General features: G+C 44.9%; 1 protein-coding gene across 1 annotated transcript in view; it reads right to left on the bottom strand.

Moving 5' to 3' along the window:
* Window positions 1-19973, bottom strand: part of SLC9D1 (solute carrier family 9 member D1) — a 291927-nt gene that overhangs the window by 102486 nt on the left and 169468 nt on the right. The window contains exon 10 of the mRNA XM_078658065.1: window positions 7284-7434. Coding sequence (XP_078514191.1) covers window positions 7284-7434 — 151 coding nt within the window. The remainder of the gene's footprint in view (window positions 1-7283; window positions 7435-19973) is intronic.

Below are 19973 nucleotides of genomic sequence, written 5' to 3'. Positions count from 1 at the left end.
CGAGTCTTTGCGTCACCTCCGAATGGAGATGCCACTCATTATCCACTAGGCACGGACGGCTGACTTTGTCCGCCCTGGCGTTCGGGGAACCGGCCAGGTGTTGAACCACCAGGGATATGCCCTGCTGTTCCAGCCAAGTCCAGAGGAGCAGAGCCTCCTGATAGAGGATCCCTGACCCAACCCCACCCTGTTTGTTGCAGTACCACATGACAGTGTTGTTGTCCATGAACACCTGAACTAGCCTTCCATGCATTGATGGTAAAAAGGTTTTCAGTGCCAACTGGATTGCCTGAAGCTCCAACTGGTTGATGTGGAACCCGAATTCTGCAGTAGATCAGAGTCTCTGATCTCCACCTCCCCCAGATGACCGCCCCATCCCACTACTGTGAGATCTGGTTGAGGGAGGGAAAGGGGTCTGCCTCTGACCCAATTGCTGTTTGTCAACCCCCACTGCAGATCTTTCGCAGTTCCCTCCAAAATCTGGAACAGGTCAGTGAAATTTCCCCAATGCTGCGCCCATTGGGACTTCAGATCCAACTGCAGAGTCCGCATGTGCCATCTGGCATGATTCACCAACAGGATGCAGGAGGACATGAGGCCCAGCAGCCTCGGAGTCAGTATCACCGAAACCCAGGACAGAGGATGAAACATTGGTATCATAGCCTGAATATCCTGGACTAGCCGCTCTGGAGAATAGGCACGAAACGGCATTTTGTCCAGAACGGCTGTGATGAAAGGGAGCATCTGAGAGGGAGTCAGGTGTGACCTCAGCATGCAGATAGTGAACCCCAGGGAATGTAGGAGGTTCGTCCGCATCTGGAGGTGGGAGACGACTGTATGGGGCGAGGAAAAGTTACTTACCTTCGGTAAAGCCTTATCTGGTAGAGACATGATCTAGCCACAGAGTCCTTACTTGTGAACTTCCAGGTGTCAGGTTGGATCCAGAAGATTTTCTAAGCAGTACCCTTGTGCGCCGGTCGCTCTGCCTGACGTCGTATGACGTTGAGTTAGTCATCGTGACGTCCGTGTCGTCTATATAGGAACCACCTTGGCATGCTGACGCCAGTACTTTTTGTGACTTTCCATGCAAGAAGAGCAGAGATGCCACCCAGATGACGGACTGTGGTGTGTTTAAACAACTAGGGCCCTGAAAGGGTACAGTCCTGACATAAATAACTGATCCGCAGTTAGGGGAGGAGGGGTGGGTCTGTAAGGAATCTGCGACTAGGTCATGTCTCTAACAGATAAGGCATTACCGAAGGTAAGTAACTCGTCCATCTGACAGAGATGTCTAGTTGCACATTTCTTACCTGTGAACAGATACCCAAGCAATACCATCCTAGGAGGAGGGTGTGCAGAAAAGTTCAAACCAGAAAGTCCTGAAGCACCAAACGGCCAAAAAGGTCCTCTCTACAGACCTGATTATCCCGGCAATAACGCTTGGCAAACGTGTGCAAGGATACTCACATGGCCGCCTTGCAGATGTCAGGAACCGGGACACCACGTTGGACAGCCCTAGTGGCTGCATTAGCTCTGGTGGAATGAGCTCCGAGGTCTTCAGGAGGCTACTTCTTTGGCAGAGTGTAACCAATCTTAATCCAGAGGATAACCCATCATAAGATGGTCCTCTTCTGTACAGCATATCCCTTCTTTCCTCCAACGTACCCCACAAAGAGTTTGTCATCTATCCGGAACTCTTTAGTTTGGTCAAGGTAGAATGATAATGCTCTTTCTGGGTCCAGACGGTTGAGAAATTCCACTTCCTTAGAAGGATGCGGAGGACCATAGAAGGTGGGCAAGGTGACTGATTGCCCTTGGTGGAAAGGTGTCCAACTTTAGGCAAAAAAGAAGCTCTATTGAGGAGCATTACCTTGTCTGGAAAGATGGTCAGGTAAGGAGACTGATAGGAGAGCGCCTGCAGCTCACTCACCCTCCTGGCAGAAGTTATTGCCACTAAAGAGGCTGTCTTGATGGTGAGCAGCCGGAGGGAGCAATTGTGCAGCGGCTTGAATGGTGCACACATTAGATATGTGAGGACAAAATTAAGGTCCCACTGGGGCATGATGAACAGAGAAGGGGGAAACAAATTTGTAAGCCCCCTTCAGAAATCTATGTACAATAGGGGACTTTAATAGTGACGACTGGTCTAGCAACAGTAGAAAAGCAGATAGGGCCGAAAGGTAGCCCTTCAGAGTGCACAGAGCAGACTCCTGCTGGGCAAGAGACAAGATGAAAAGGAGAATGTCAGAAAGGGAGGCAGACAAAAGGTCAATAGACCGCCCTGTACAATATTTATAAACTTTTTACCATCGGCAGGCGTATATCGGCATAGTGCAGGGACGCCTGGCTGCCAGAATAACAAGGCAAACTTTGGGAGGAAGGTCAAAATGCTATCAACTGTGTCCGCTCAATCTCCTCGCAAGGATACAGAGGGTAGACAGGTTCAGGTGGAGGACACTCCTCTGCTACTACGACAGAATATCCTCCCAAAGGGGCAGCTTGATCAGGGATCAATGCTTATTTGCAGGAGCTCGGGATACTAAACTCTCCATGCCCAGTCCCAAGCCACAAGAATGACTTGTGCCTGGTCGCTCCTGATCTTCCTGAGTACTCTGGACAGGAGGGGTATGGGCGGAAAAGAGGCCAGAGCGCCATTCGAGACGAAAAGCATCGCCGAGTGAGAGCCGCCTTGGAAACTCCAATGCGCAAAACTGCTGACATTGCACGTTCTCGATGGAAGCGAACAGATCTAACCAAGGTTCCACCCACCGATGAACGAGTCTTTGCGTCACCTCCGAATGGAGATGCCACTCATTATCCACTAGGAACGGACGGCTGACTTTGTCCGCCCTGGCGTTCAGGGAACCGGCCAGGTGAACACCTGAACTAGCCTTCCATTCATTGATTGCCTGAAGCTCCAACTGGTTGATGTGGAACCGGAATTCTGCAGTAGATCAGAGTCTCTGATCTCCGCCTCCCCCAGATTACCGCCCCATCCCAGATGTGACGTATCTGTCACTACTGTGAGATCTGGTTGAGGAAGGGAAAGGGGTCTGCCTCTGACCCAATTGCTGTTTGTCAACCCCCACTGCAGATCTTTCGCAGTTCCCTCCAAAATCTGGAACAGGTCAGTGAGATTTCCCCAATGCTGGGCCCATTGAAACTTCAGATCCAACTGCAGATTCCGCATGTGCCATCTGGCATGATTCACCAACAGGATGCAGGAGGACATGAGGCCCAGCAGCCTCGGAGTCAGTATCACCGAAACCCAGGACAGAGGATGAAACATTGGTATCATAGCCTGAATATCCTGGACTAGCCGCTCTGGAGAATAGGCACGAAACGGCATTTTGTCCAGAACGGCTCTGATGAAAGGGAGCATCTGAGAGGGAGTCAGGTGTGACCTCAGCATGCAGATAGTGAACCCAAGGGAATGCAGGAGGTTCGTCCGCATCTGGAGGTGGGAGACGACTGTATGGGGCGAGCCCGCCTTCAATAACTAGTCATCTAAATAGAGTGAGACTGGACCCCCTAATCTGCGCAGATGAGCTGCGACCACCGCCACCAGCTTGGTGAACACCCAAGGTGCAGTGGTGAGGTCAAAGAGTGGCACAGTAAATTGAAAGTGCTCGTGGCCTACCATAAACCGCAGGTAGCGACGTACGGCAGACAGGACGGGATATGTAAACGCTGCTATCCAATCTCCCGGGTCCAGATCAGACAGGACCTGAGCACGAGTGAGTATCTTAAACTTCTCTTTTCTGAGGAAGTACTTGAGGGCTCTAAGATTGAGAATAGGACAATGGCCTCCATTCTTTTTGGGGACCAGAAAATAGCAGGAATAGCAACCTCAGCCTATTTCTAGTCCGGGAACAGTCTTTATAGCTCTCTTGGCCAAGAGAGTCTTGACTTCCTCTCGAAACAAAGCAAGGTAATCCTCTGTCAGACGATTCTAAGTTGGAGGCATGGAGGGACAGGTAGTCTCGAAGGGGAGGGAGTAACCCCTTTGGACTATTTGCAAAATCCACCCATCCGAGGTGATGTCCTGCCAGTGGTGGAGGCGATGGCGTACCCTGCCACCAACTGGACATCCATGATCTGGGAGGATCGGACTAGGAAGGTTTGGAGGCGGGAGAGGAGATTGTGGCCTATCCTGACTTCTAGCTGCCCGACCCATAGGATTAATGCGAACCATGCCCACCACCACACAGAGGTTGCTGAAATTGCACTGTCCACTGGCTAGGATAGGGCTGTCGCAGTTGGAAACCCCTTCTTTAGCCACAAAAGGAGCAAAAGGCGCAAGCAGGATGGGATAATACAGAGAGGCCCAAGGACTTGGCTGTAGCCTGTGACTCTTTGAAGCGCTCTAATGCTGCGTCAGCCCCATCTACAAAGAGACAAGTGCCATCAAAGGGCATGTTCATCTGGTTTGCTTTGACAACCCCCGAGAAGCCAGACGTTCTCAACTAGGCATTGTGTCTGACTGCCACTGTCTAGGAAATCGCTCTGCCCAGAAAGTCTGTTGGGTCAAGGCCACAGCGTATAATAAACATTGCTGCTTCCCTCCTGTCTACAACAGCTTGGGAGAGGACAGCCTGGGCCTCCTCTGGGACTTGTGGCAGAACTTGTGCAACGGTCTCCCATAGGGAATGGCATTAACAGCCCAATAGGCATGCACTGTTTACTGACCACAATGCTAGGCTGGTGGAAGAACAATTTTACTTTCTGAAGCAATCCAACCTCTTGGATTCCCCATCCGGGAGTGCGGATGGGAACACACCATGGGAAGCAGAGGCTTGGACCACCAAGCTCTCAGGGGTTGGGTGAGAGGTGAGGAAAGCTGGGTCACCCAGTGCAGGGCGGAGGTGGCAGATGATTGTTCTATTCACAGGATCTCCAGTGCTGGGTTTGGACGAGGTCTCCAGAAGAACATTGGTCAAGGCCTCATTAAATTGCAGAAAGGGTTCCAAGGTGGAGAAACCAGGCTGCAGGACCTCGGTCAAGACATTGACTGCCACACTAGGAAGCTGCCAGTCCAAGACCTCAGCAGCTCTACACACCACCATGGCGAAGGAAGCTCCCTCCTCCGGTTAGGGGGAAAGCATGCCAGGCTCGGGAGAGGTGTCCAAACCACTGGCATCACCCAGTTCCTCATACCAGTCCATTTCTTCTGTGTAAGGTAAAACTTCTAAGGGGTTCGGCATCCCCTCCCAATCTTCCTCCGTACTAGCCCTTCTGAATAAGACTCAGGATACGACATAGAGCCCAAAGGCTCCTTCGGCAGCACTCTCGGCATTGGTGGACTGCGGACCGGCTCCCCGTCATTGGGGATTACAGAGGGGCTGGCACCGCCGGTGGGTGCCGCAACGTCGAAGTCTCGGCGCCAGACGTATCATCGGGAGAGGTCGGATGGGTGCGACCTGCGCCACGGAACGGATCCATGAGGAGTCTTGGGGGCCGGCACCGAACCCAGAGTAGCTCCTTTCGCTGAGCCTGCGGGGTCTGAAGGCGCGCCGGGAGGGTCAGGCAGCCTAAATATGACACATAAGGCATCATAAAACTCTTAACTGGGTGGGGGTCGCTCCCGGCTTTGGAAATGGAGGGAAAGGTGGAGCCGACCCAGGCACCTGCTCCATGTAGTAGGGCCTTAAACGCAGAGACTCCTCCAGCTCATCAGGTGATGGACGGGGCGAAGTCGAAGCTGCTTTGACTTTGTGTGTTTCTTATGGTGCTTCTTACCTGAACCCTTCAAAGATTTCGAACGGGAGGATGAAGACTTGGATCCCAAGAGCAGTGCTCGGACCTTCCTCTCGACTGAGACCAGGGCCCGGAGCGCAATCAGCTTTAGGGACTGCTCCCTTAAAGCTTTTAGCGCCATGGCCAAGCAGTCAGAGCACTACTTCGGGTCGTGGTCACGCTCCAGGCACCAAAGGTACTCGAGGTGAGGAGCTGTAACTGACATGGTGCGGTAACAGGAGGCATACGGTTTGAACCCCAACGTCTTTTTGGACATACTACACACCAAGAAAAAGTCGACAAAAAGTAAAAAAAATAAGTCTGTCAAAAAATTACAGGGGGTAGCTCACTTTGACGGATCTACGCTGACTGGCGTGGAAAGAAAAAAACGGACGTCAGCGCACAGAGGTGGCACCTATAAGGAAAGCATGGATGTAACTACGACAAACTCAATGCTATACGACGTCACGCGGAATCGACTGACACCAATTACTGGGGCGCATGGGTATTGCTAAGAAAAATCTTCCAGATCCAGCTGACGCGTTGAAGTTCATAGGTAAGGAATCTGCAACTATATGTCTCTATCAGATGGGGACAGTGTCTCAGCAAATGTGTGACAAATGATACCAATACGTTTGAGCTACATAACCTAAGCACTCACGTGACCAGACAGGGATGGCACTGTGCACTACAGTCAGGTTAAAGTGTGTTGGCTATTAGTTAAAGTCTCCTTCACATGTCACCTTATTGATGCCAGCTAGTCCCATGTTCACAGCAGACCCAGTGAAAATGAAGTGATCTTTATTTAAGAATAACCTCTGATCACAACAGAAGTAAAAAATAAATGGTGTGTCAAAAAGCGAATATGCTAGATATTCACCGTGAACAGATGTGCTACCTTACATTATGGCACATCCTTTTAAAAGTCATAACTTCTTCGAAACAAATTTTTTACTCCAGATGACAACATTAAAATCAGTTACAAAGCTATTTTCGGTTTATGATTTATTACATTTTTAGAATCATTCGCACGATCTGGCTGCTTTTTTAAAATTCAAACTCCCAAACCAGTTTCACAAATGGACTTACACGCTAATGAGAAAACACAATCTGGTCTACAAAGTAGCATAATATATTTTCAAAACAGAAACATTTTTAAATCAGGGGAACAGCCCCTCCTTATGGTCGTTCGGCAAGAACTTGAAAACCTGGCTGTTTTCATCTTAAAACTCTTGTTCTGGAGCGGCACTACTTCTACGGTCAGGCAGTTTTTAGCTTTTATAGTGCCAAGACGCCCTCGGGCATTCGAGCGCTCTACAAGTTACCTAATCAAATGAAATCAAATCAAGTGAATACAATTAATTTAGAAATATTTTCAGTCTTTACAAAAAAACTGCCAGTCATTAATTTTGTTATCAGATTTTCAGCGTACCATACTTTTTTGTTCTAGTTACTTTGAAGAACACCATTCATGCAAAGCTTCACAATGAACAAGATACAAATTACTAATTAATTCCTAGCTTTCAATTCAGGAAAATGTATCTTACCAATAGATGCAAAAAAAATGATGGCGAGAAAGTCGCGAATTGGTTCAATACAAGACATAATTTCTTCAGTAACCATATGACCCTGAGAAGAGATCAGTGCCCCAGCTAAGAAGCACCCCAGCTCCATTGAAACATCCAACAACTCTGTGATCTGTAACCGAACAAAGATAATCAGTGTTAGTTGCAGCAAGTAATAAAGCTAACAATACTTTACTTATTTCCAGTAAAGACTATAAAATTATTCTCATGTGACGAAACAGAACATATTTCACTAGCAGTACAATTTCTTTTATTGCAAAGATAGTTTACAGCAAGAGATCAAAAACATATATAAAAGCAACAAATGGGCAACACCTGACATTTAAAGAAATAATTGTATAAGAATCTTGAATCCCTTAAGGGACTTAAATACATTTTTTATAAAAGCTACTTAACTTGACATTGTCTTTTTTTGGTTTATATTGTTTTAATAGTCGAGACTTAAACAATTAAGTTTAGATCAGGTATCAGAAGAATAAAGCGTTGACTTTCACTGACAATTCACCAAGCCACAAACCATGTTAACCTATAACATATTTATCATGAAACGTCACTTAAAGCTATCACATAATGAAATACACAGTGGCTCTTGTAGAGACTGAAGGTGGAAGAGCAGGGGACAGCAGTGAGACCAAGAAAGATGTTACCAAGAGAACTATTCACCTGAGGTCTAATCCAGCACTAAAAAAGCTTTTCCCACAACCCTTCCCCAAATTGTAAGACGGCCCAGCCATAAGTTATTCTAAAACAATACCCACACGTCACAATCAAAGATGTGACATTTTGAAGATCTGTTAGCCTCAAAAGATTCTATTGCCCCCAAACACCCTTATAAGGATCGATCCGCCCTCCTCCAACAATGCACTAAAGGTTCACTCTCAGTTTAAAAGAAAATCCAGCAGACACCTCACAACACTCAGCCCACATCTCCATCACCTCACAAGGGTCTCAGTACAAACAGCAGCAAAGCAAAGTGTGTGATTACTCTCCAATGTCACTTATTTTTGCATAATGGTGTTTCTAACAATCTTCTTGCTAATGTCAAGATTGACATCACAGTTTCTCCAGAATGGGAGTAATCCCCCTTCAGTCTCAAGAGTTATACACTTACACACCACTCTTTGATTTTTTCACCTCCAGGAAGCTCCAATAGTGCGCCTATTTCTCCACTGCAAAAAGAACAATTTATGGACAGAATGCAGAACAATGTCATACATTCACCCCAAAGCAGAGATCTGGGCCTAAATCCTTTGTTTTTTTGCTCACCATGCGATTCCAGTTTGGACCCAGCCATATGCAAATCAGTCTTGACCCTGCGCCCAATGGGAACAGTCCAGCCTGAACTGCCAGACCAGGTCCTCCCTGGACTGGAAACAAGCATCCTAGGACCGGTTTCGGGCTTTCAGCCCTCATCAGCCGGGATAGCTTGACTCCAGTGGCATGGAGAGCACGGGACCCACATCTGGGCATACCCGTCCCACTCGGGGTGACAAATGCAAAAAGAACAATTTATGGACAGAATGCAGAACAATATCATACATTCACCCCAGTGCAGAGATCTGGGCCTAAATCCATCGTTTTTTGCTCACCATCCATCATTTGTTTGCGTAGCACTTTTCACCCTAAGTGGGATGGGTATGCCCAGACGTGGGTCCCTTGCTCACTGTGCCACTGGATTCAAGCTAGCCTGGCAGATGAAAAATAATACCCAGAAACCGGTCCCAGGATGCTCATTTCCAGTCCAGGGAGGACCTGGCTTGGCAGTTCGGTCTGGACTGTTCCCATGAGGCACAGGGTCAAGAATGATTTGCATATGGCTGGGTCTAAACTGAGGTGGCATGGTGAGCAAAAGAACAATGGATTTAACCCAATTCTCTTGACTGGGGGTGAATGTATGATTTATTCAGCATTCCGTCCATCATTTGTTTGCGTATTTCTCCACTGCAGCAGTAAGTATGCCCACCTCAGAGGTTGGGACTGGAACCCCAAGTTCAGTGCATCTATTAGGACTGTCCAGAATTGCAAACCAAGGGTCTAATGTTAACAGACCCTTAATTGTACAGTCATGAAAATGTTCACGTCTTAGAGCATCACCTTGATGTGTCGCCCTTGACCCTCCAACATGCTAGAACTGGAATATGAACCTAAACTTTATTCTAGCTCTTCAACAGTACGGTGCAAAATTGCATTCAACAATAGCTTCTCGAGTCACCCTATTCACATGAGGAGGCCTCTCAAAGACTTTGGCAGATTTCAGATCAGCAAAGGTCTTTTTTGTTTTACAATAGGTTTATGCTTTCACACTTTAGTTAATGGAAGATGGATGTTAGATAAGAGGTTAGTTCAAAGAGTCTGAGGCAATACTTCGATGTGTGTGCCAAACTCAAAAAACACTCCTCAAAACTGTACAAAAGACCCCAAAACAGCTTGTCGAAACTGTACAATGTCCCTAGTCATGGAGATGGGTGAGTACACCAGGGTGCACCATGTCCTAGGGTTGAATAGGGGTTATCGAAAACAGCTCAGGTGACCAGTGGAGACTCGGAACTGGTACCAGCAAAGTTCAGTGTTATAAGTGAAGATTTGGCACATGATGATGGTCAAACAAGTTAGAAGGCTAAATATTGAAATTGGTCAGTTGCCATTAACAGTTTAGTGTTGGCAGACAATCACAGGTCTATCATCAGGTGCTATATGCTAATTATCCTTGAAGCAGGCACCATAAACTTAGCACATGGTCTCCAAGCATGCCACATGTAATTTTGCAACACAGCACACACTCAGGTCTAGGTTAAAGAGCTAAGTTATTGACAACTGAGGAGATTTAAAAAGAGGACCCAGGGTTACAGGTAACAATATCTTTACTCACAGTAAGTGGGCTGTACCCCCTCCACAGTGGATGGGGCTACCCTTTGTAACTACCCTAGACTAACAAACCTTTGTGTATTGATGGTGGAGCACAAATCACATGCACACTGAAGAACAGATATTCGTTCAGCTCAACCAATGCACTGCAATTCAATAATAAATAATTTTAAGAACATATATTTATTTTGTTTTAGATAACCAAATATATACTCAAAATGACAATATCACATTCCTACACAGCTTATGTGTAATACTTCAGCAGGGCACGACAATGATTTTCTATTTCATAAATACATTCTTACTTTCAAGGTTAATCAAGTCATTACCACTTTCAGGAATGCTCATTATTTGATCATTCACCCTAGCTACCTTGTCTGCTTTCCCTCTCTCGCGTGTTAGGCTTTTCTCTTCAAGACTGTAGTGGATTCGTCATCTACTACATTTTTTCTTGAATTTGTGTGTTCAGCCTCTACTCTCAGATACCATCTTTTTTGCCTTCATGCACCACCTCCCCTGCCGACCCTCTCCGTTTTGTCTGTTTTTTTGGTTGTCCATTGCCTAGCAATGTCTCTTTATGCTACCATGAGCACCAGTACAGAGAATAAGAGCTTGGCTTTGGGCAGAACCACTTCATTAGGGAGTCTTAGTAGTACAAACCAGAGTGTCATCGGTATTTCGTTCTCAAGAACAAGGAATATTTTGGCTATTACCTCCCTCCAGTATATTTACATCGGTCTACATCTAAATATTATACACAGGGAAGAACTCTTACATGTCACATTTTATGCAAGTCAGTTCCATTCTGTGCAAACCAGCTTCTATTGTAGAATGATCCATGCAATATTCTGCTCTGAATCAGTCTCTATCTTGCTTTTACTGCTTCTTTTCTTGGATGCCTTAGTTTAGCATCCCAATCTGCACCCTGTAGTGGTCCTAGTCCCCTTTCCCAGGTCTCCCTCAATTTCGTCAGACTGTCCAATTTATTATTGGCGAGGGTTTTACATATAGACTCTTAACCCCCAACCCATTCAATGCTTTCAGTAGTACCTAGTGGAGTTGCTTCTGGTATTCTAGCCCATTTGTGGATTCTGCTACAAGGGTGTGCCTAAGGTGAATGTGCTTATATATCTAGGTCTGTGTCGGCTCATTTCTGAATGTTTTAATAGCATTTTTGTCTAATATGTCTCCCCTGCTAGACAACCCAATGATACTGTTGAAAACCCTTCAGTTTAAGCTGTTACTTCAGGAAGATCCCCGTCCATAACTGGCCTCCCTCAGAATCTTTCTTTTCCAACCAGGCTAGTTGAGGCCATCCCTTGGGACATACCGCTAATAATTCTTTACTTGGCATTGGAAGGTCCAATAGTAAGCTGTCATGTCAGGTAGAGCTATCTCCTTGGCATAGACAGATAGACTGATATATAGTGCCTTTAAGGCTATCCTTTGGGTTCCTTCATCCCATAGCAACAAGTGCAATTCCGTCACTATTCTTCGGGAGGAGGATTCCAGTATTGTGACCTGTGTGTTCTACATCATATAGAGCAAATTTGGAAGGCTAATCATTTTAAAAGTATTTCCATTATGATCAGTGGTAAAGTGCACCATCCCCGTACATCAGTTTATAATACTGTGACAAATTTCTTACTGTTCCTTTCCATAAAAAGAGTTTCATTCTGCTTAATGTTTATCAGAGGCTATTTTATCTCTCACCTCAATTATAAATGAAACCAGAGACTTTATAATCAACTGATACTTCTCAGAGTATACTTTGTCATCCTATGATAACCCACTGACCGCTTTCGAGGCATGTCAGTATTGAATGACTTAAAATGTTCAAAGACCGTGCTCTGCAACAATTAAAGGAAAAGTGTTGGTTTATATGCAGAGAGTGGTGTTCACCTCACTTCAGTCCATGCATAATTTTATCAGGGAAGATGTTTTTTTTGTTGGGAGTTGAGAAATGGGAGTGTTTCAGATTCCTGCAAAGCTTGCATGGCCCACAGTAGCACAAGCCATTACTAGATGCCCCTCCTGACCGCTTGAACTCCATTTATTGAAAGTGAATGGCACAATGGGAAACATGTCTAGAGCATAGCAGATAACAGAGAGGGTGGGGTTTCAAAATATACATTTACATATGCATTTTTTGATAATTCAATCATTTTTGCCTCCTTTTTAGGTGGTAAATAATCGGTCGATGCCGAATTATGATAGTGACTATCCCAGCTCCGATTGTCCTATTGTTTGCCCTAGAAGAAGCAGGTGAAGTACATGTACTGTAGTAACACAGGTCATTACAGTACATCCCTTCTGAGTCAGACCCACTTGATTTTCTTTTATTGAAGTGTATGGAACAATGTGAAAAAGAACTAAATGTTGGCAGATCACAGAGAGAGTGTGGCTCAATACGTACATTTACATAATCCCTTTTGCTAGTTTGATGAGTTTGCTTCCATTACACACACTAAATAAATCTGCAAATGCTGAACCGTGATAGCCATTATCACACCTCCAATTGAATCTCCTTTATGTTTTAGAAAAAGTAGGTGAATACACCCTAATGTTTATGCATTATCAGTCAATGATACTTAGAAATTGCCTTTATATCATACAGATTTACATCTAATGCAATGCTGTTGGAAGCGTAAAGAAAATGATGTACTACGGAGTGGTCAGAGTAGAAAAGCTCCTGGGTCTAGAAGCTATGTGTACATTTCCAGAAAATGCCTGGAGAGGCTTTCAAAAGTGAACGCTACATGGGGAAAGCAAAGGATGAAGGTTGCTCACCCATTCTATTCATTAGCAAAGGGGGCTGTAATGTCTTTCGATGTAAATGTTGTTTTCCATTTTGTGTTGATAACATCAGCTCCATAAAAAAGCTAAAGCTGTCTATAGCCAGACCTACAGAGGACAGAAAAGGAATGGTTTCCTACCTGTAATCTCAGTTCTCTCTCTCTCAGTGGAATCTCCATTGAAATCATAAGCACTGAATAGTCGCGCCCATGTGCGGGAACCCTAGAGTAGTTCTTTCAAAGTCACATGCATTTCACCTGACTTCGGAAAGGCCAGGAGACATATGCGACACAAATGTTAAACTATGCTGTCTTAAAACAGGCTATATTGCCCATCTTAATGTATTACTTTACAAACTAGAAGGAACAAGCATTCGCAAAACAGATAGGTTTCGCCTATGCCAGAGCTATTGGCTTTGCCAATGTGTTTTAGACATGTTGTACAGAAGTGTGGCTGCTGTTCAGCATGGAAAAACGTTAGTGGTGTAGAGGAGATTGGCATAGAGTTGAGTAGAGTGGAGTTAAGTGGTGCAGAGTGAAGTAGAGTGGAGTGGAGTGTCGTGGAGTGTTATGTACTGGAGTGTCATGGATTAGAGTGTTGTAGAGTGGAGGGGCATAGTGGGGAGGGGTGCACAGTGGAATAAAGTGCTATAGAGCAGTTCCCTACAGCAGTGTGGTAGAGCAGAAAGGAGGAGATTAGAATGGCGTAGAGTCAGAGTGGGGTATAGTGGAGTAGTTGTAATGGAGTGGTGTAGCTTCGTACAGTGAAGTGGTGAAGAGTGGAATTGCATTCAGTGGATCACAGACCCTAGAGTGAAGTGGCGCAGAGTGGGGTGGTGTTGTAGAGTGTAGTGGAGTGTCATGTCGTAGAGTGGTGTGAATTAGCATAGAGTGGAATGTCGCAGAGTGGAATGTTGCAGAGTGGAATTCTGCAGAGTGGAATTCTGAAGAGTGGAATGTCGCTGAGTAGAGGGGCATAGAGCGGAGGAGCATACAGTGGTGTAGAGTGGAGTGGTGTAGGGTGGAGTGGCGTAGTGTGAAGTATGCATGGTGTGGTAACGTACTGCCATTACAGACAACACATTTTTAATTGAGGTGGCCATTACATTTGCACACAGGTTCTACTGATAAAACTATATAGAGCCCAAACGATAATGTGTGGAAATGGCATCACCTAATGTACTGATTTGTTTTGATCATATTAAAATATTTGTTTCCACCACACTTCCAGATTACAAACACATGTGCTTCATTTGTGCTTTCCTAATTCTGATATATTCTGAAATATTTGCAAGGTTCATTTACAGACATTTAAATTTTGTTGTGTGCTAGAAAAAAAACACCTTTTCTTTCCCAGTACCTGGCATGAGTGTCACATAAATCCTCTACCTTTCCGTCAGAGAAAAAAAAGGAAACTTCAAACTCCCTCCGAAGACAGAGCCTGACATTTGACCCCTCTCTTTGAAACCACAGCAAATGTTACAAGATAAGAATAACATTTAAAGGCCTGTTTACAGAAAGGAGTATTTGTGGAAGAATATAAGGAGTGATGGTGAACAAGCTTTGGTCCACAGGAGGGACAAAGACATGCTGGACAGCCTAAAACAAATAGAGCCATTAAACAGAAAGCCAGAAAAGTGAGTAACAAACCACAAAGCCAACGGTAAGGAATGGGAAGAATGCATTCCCCAGGACGCTTTCAGAATCCCCACAAGAAGCCCCTAAAAGCCACTTAAGTAAGATGAAAAGTGATCTTTTAAAAACGTCCTTTACAAACTCATTTTACTTCTTTTCAAAGTAAGAGATAGGATAATATACAGCAATGTAGCTGCATAGGCTGCAGCATTACAAACAATGAGAATAGGACACTGCGCCCTTAAGGGCCTCTTGACCTCCAGTGTCCCAACATGCTGCCCTGCCGGTGGCAGTTTACTTATTTCTTTTTGACAAACAAATTAGCAGCATAGAATTATTTATACTTTTATCTCTTTCCTCAGGGAGGAGGGAAGGTTGCTTATGATTTCAATAGAGATTCCCCGGAGAGAGAACTAGGAATAACTGTAAAAAACATTCCTTCTCTTTTAGCGGATCGCCAGGGATAATCATAAGAACTGAACAGATTAGCAAACTCATCTCCAAGGATTTTGCGAGGGAGGAGATAAAAAAGAAACAGTACAATCAGGTAAATACATTCCTCAGAGAGGTTTATCCTACTTGAGCATCAGCTTTAGCATCCGAATGAAGACAATATTGTCTTGCAAAAGCGTGAACTATTCTCCAAGTTGCAGCTTTGCAAATCTAATTAAGTGGGATGTTTCTGAGTAAAAAAGAAGTTGCTGTCTCGCCCCTGGTGGAATGGGTTCTAGGTCTACCAGGCAAGGTTCTGTTATGAAGGAGACAATTCATCTAGACAGGTATTGCTAAGTGGTGGCAAATACAGTCCGTAAATGACCATAGTTTACAAAAAGTTGTTTTGACTTTCCTAAAGACTTTATTCTATCAAGACAGAACTTCAGAAACCTCCTAACTTCAAAAGTATGGAGAGATATCTCAGCAGGATAAGAAGCATTCTGAATTTCTTTTGGTAATATAATCGTTTGATTGCCTTGGATATCCAAGAGTACTTTGGGAAGGAATTTGGCATGGGTCCTCATCACTACTCTTGCTATTGAATTCTGTGTATGGTTCATGTGAACATTGGGCCTGTATTTTATTAATTCTGTGAGCAGAAGTGATGACCATCAAGGAGGAAACTTTCCATGATAAGTGTTTGAGAGATGGTTTATGAATGGATTCAAAGAGAAGACCCATAAGGTGAGAAAGGACAATATTCAACTCCCATGGAGGAGAGGGTCTATCTTTTTTAATGCCTTCAAGAATGCCTTAACTACAGGCATTCTGAAAGAGGACGTTTTTGGTAAGCTGTGGTTGCTGTGAAATAATAGAGGTTAATTGCAATTTTGCTTTAGCCAGATAGAGACGGTATGGAAGAACAGCCTCTTCCTGAAAAGTAAGAGGACTGAAATTGTTCTTAGAATACCAGATGCAGAATCCCTTCCACTTGAAAGAATAGGTTCTAGTCAGTGGATGGTCATTTGGCTTCCCTCAGCACATCCAGGTATTGCTGAGGAAGGTTGAGATGACCGTATTGTATGAGTTCAAGAGCAATGCCGCCAAGTTCAGTAAGTGAAGGTTGAGTTATTAAATCTGGACTCCATACTTCTGAAGAAGATCCTGTATGCATGGCACCGTCCATTGTGGACCCTCTGAGAGATGAAGGTGATTCATGAACCGGTATTGTTGGGGGCATTCTGGAGCAATGAGAATCATTCTGGCCTTCAAGTGTGAGAGCTTTATGATCACATTTGGCAGGAGGGGTATTGGAGGAATGGTGTAAAGAAATCTGCCTGACCAGTCGATCCATAGGGCATTCCCCAGTGTGCCTGGTTGGTAGAACCTTGAGAGTGAAGCTTGGGCATATCTTGTTTCATCCGTCTACTAAAAGATCTATTTGGGGAAATCACCAATTGGAAAAGATTCGTTTAGTACCCATCCATGATTTTCTTGAATGATTCTGCTTGGAGTGTCTGCTTGAGCATTCTGGGTTCCCGGTAGACAGGCCACTGTAGTTTTCAGATTCCTGGCTAGGAGCCACTTCCAGATTGCTTCTCTTTCCAGGGACAAATATCTAGGCTGCTTTCCTCTGTGCTTGTTCAGTTAATGCATGGTTGTTGTATACAAGGAGAAGGTTGGTCTTGATTGATGGGAGAAAAGCCTTCAAGGCTAGATGAACAGTGATCAGCTCTAGCAGGTTGATGTGGTAAGTATGTTCCTTCAGAGACCTTATGCCTTGTAGTTGGAGATGGTCCATGTATGCACCCAAACCTGTTAGGAAAGCATGCATCACTATGGTCTTGGTTGCAACACCGTGGTGAAAATCCATTCCTCAGAGTGGCACCACCATTTGAGTGATTGTTTCATGTGAGTGGTTAGTATCACTCTGTCTTCCCATCTTTTTGAGAGCTGATCCCATTGGTCTTCCAGACATTGTTGGAGGGGCCACATGTAGTGGCGTGCATATTGGAACAGAAAGATGCATTACACCATTGAACCCAGGAGGGGGAAAGACTAACCTTGCTGCTGGATGCATTGTTTTCTTCAGACTGCAACATTTCTAAAGGATAGATAATCGTCTCTCCTCCGAAGAAAATACTTGTGTGTACTGTATCTAGAACTGTACCCAGGCAGTGCAGGGATTGAATAGGATTTGAGATAGATTTTTCATCATTCACTAGTAGACCCAGTCAATTGAGTCATGACGGTCGGATGATAATGTTGATTTGCTTGCCGATAGGATGATTATAGGGTGGGCAGCTACAACCGCCATACATTTGGAGAAAGTTTGCGCTGTAGACTTTAGTCGAAAAGGAGGGACCTTATATTGGTAGTGGTCTTTTCCTACAATGAACCTCAGTAATTTTCGATGATTCTTGGCTAGCAAGAGGTGAAAACAGGCATCTTGTAGGTCTATCAAGCATAATCTATCCCCCTGAACGAGTGGAGGGTAGATCTGATGAAGAGCCAACATCCTAAATATTTCTTTGCAAACCCTAGCATCTAGCAAAAGCATAATTCCTGAAATTACAAGACACAGTATGCAAACTTACTATAATCTTGTTTTTGTTTGAATCTGTTTTTATTGTGTTTCGGATTTTACAACAAGAGAACACAGTAAACATCTGCAGTATGGCGTATGCTGCTTGCATAATGTAAACCATACACCCACTTGTTTGCTTTCTCGATGTCAAATGGTTCTGGGCTTGTATTTGGGCCCTTTCTTTTTCAACAGAAAGTAACGTAAATAAATTCCTATTCCTTTCAGGTGAGAAAGTACCTTTTCCACCTCGTGTTTCTGTAAGAGGACAGAAACATCTTGTTGCTGTTTTCCTGGTGGAATAGGGAAGGTTTCTTTGGTGGAACAGATGGTGGTGGACACTTGAATCTGAGACATTGTCCATGTTCTACAATATTCAGAACCCATTTGTCAGTGGTTCTTCTTTGACATTCTTGCAGGAAAGATGCTATGCTTTCCCCTCCCGGAGTGGATAAAGGAAGAGAGGGAAAATTTGACTCATTGTTTGCCTCTGATAGTTGGTTTGCTGGTGTGACCAGATGGTTTCTGACCTCCTCTACCTCTTGACTGACATCTGTGATATGGAGGTCTGTGTGGCTGTTGAGGCTGCTGTTATTGATGCCCCGGAATTTATTGAGGAGTTTAAACCCTCTGGTGGTAGTACCGGCGGTCAGAAGGTCTATAGGAAGGTCTTCTATAATCCCTTTTTTCCTCCAGTCCAACAGCTCTAAAGGTGTCTATGATTCCTGGGTCTCCATCAGCCTAGTAGCCAAGTGGCCCCGGGTCACGCCACTCCCAGGTTCCATGTGTCCACTGGAGGGGCCTGGGTTTGACCTCATGGTCCCAAGTTCAAATACTGGCGGGGTAGTCAGTCTTTCTGAGGTCGATCAAATGAATACAATAGAGTTGGGCAAGGTTCTCTAAAGACGGTCCTGGAGGGCCGGATCCATGCCCGATTTTTAAGATAACTGCATTTATCAGAATGGGGAAATGCCAAAAATCTGGCATGGATCCAGCCCTCCAGGACCGACATTGGATAACCCTGGAGTAGTGTAACAATAAACATCTGTTATTTAGAGCCTTTGGGTGATACGTGTGTTTTACAAATACACGGTTCCATCTTCACATGAGACATTTCAGCATCATCATGAGACCTAAACAATGTATTCCCTGAAAAAGGGAGATTCAAAATACAGTGCTATGCTACTGGTTTTAGCCCTGTAAGTCTGAGTCACGATGAGCTACAGAGAGCTTGGGCATGACAATATCCATGAGCTGCAAGTATCAAAGTATCAACTGCAGCACTGATGATTTGATTTGACACCATCAAACTCTTGTTGATGATCTCCTGGAAGTCTTGTTGTCTGTCTCTTGGTAGATCCTCTATGAATTGTTGGACGGAATCCCAAAGAGATCTGTCAATATCATCTCAGAACAGCAGCCGCGCTGGATGCTTTCATTTTGGCAGTGGAAGTACTGCATACCTTTCTTCCCAAGGAGTTCTGCTTTTTACTCTCCTTGTAAGGAGAAACAGTGGATGAAGGGGCTGTAGCATGTAAGTTATGGCCACAGAGAGGGATCCTGACCCAGAGGGTTGCATTTCTTCTGAAGGCGGAATGGGACAGCCTAAACAGAAGCTGGTGTCAGAAATAAATCCACACGAGGCTCCAACAAACTGGGTAACAACGGAAGCAGTGGTCTAGAAGTGGACCTTTGATGGGGCATTTTGAAGATTACCCATGTGGTGGTGGTAGTTGGCATGCCCATATTTAACTTCTTGATTCCTCTGATGAGAACCTCCTGGAAAGTACTAATATCATTGATAGGAGATATTTTCGGTGGAGGAAAATAAAAGAGTAGGTGATTACAGACCTGAAAATAAATTAGTTTGATTAGACTATGATGCTCTGGATCCCGAGGAAGAATATCTTTTTAGTCGTGAGTGTGAACGTCTGGAACAATGATGGCGAGATCTTGATCGTGACCTAGTCCTATAGTTGTGAGGTCTGGTGTGACCTGAGCATCTCGGGGGAAATGTCATTAGCATATGAAACTGCGGTGGCTGTGAAGGAGTGGTTGGGTGATTTGGAGGCACAAGTACCACTGGAACGGCTGGTTGTGGAGAATGCGTCATAGGAGGAGGAGCTGGAGAGGGAAATCCCGTTGAAACCTGAGGAGGCGAATCGGGTATGGTGACTGGAGACGTTGGTCTGGACGGCAAGTAGGCTCCCAAATACTTGGTGTCAGACTCTCATGAAAGCTTGCGATCTAGCATGCCTGAAAGTCACTCTGCCATCTTACTTAAGGAGGTTGACTGATGTCGAAGTTCTTGACGTTGTATGGAATCTCAACGTCGAG

This window comes from Lissotriton helveticus, chromosome 8 (assembly GCF_964261635.1).
Source record: "Lissotriton helveticus chromosome 8, aLisHel1.1, whole genome shotgun sequence".
Taxonomy (NCBI): domain Eukaryota; kingdom Metazoa; phylum Chordata; class Amphibia; order Caudata; family Salamandridae; genus Lissotriton; species Lissotriton helveticus.
The sequence above is the reverse complement of the archived record's forward strand: the minus strand, read 5'-3'. Positions and strand labels throughout refer to the sequence as shown.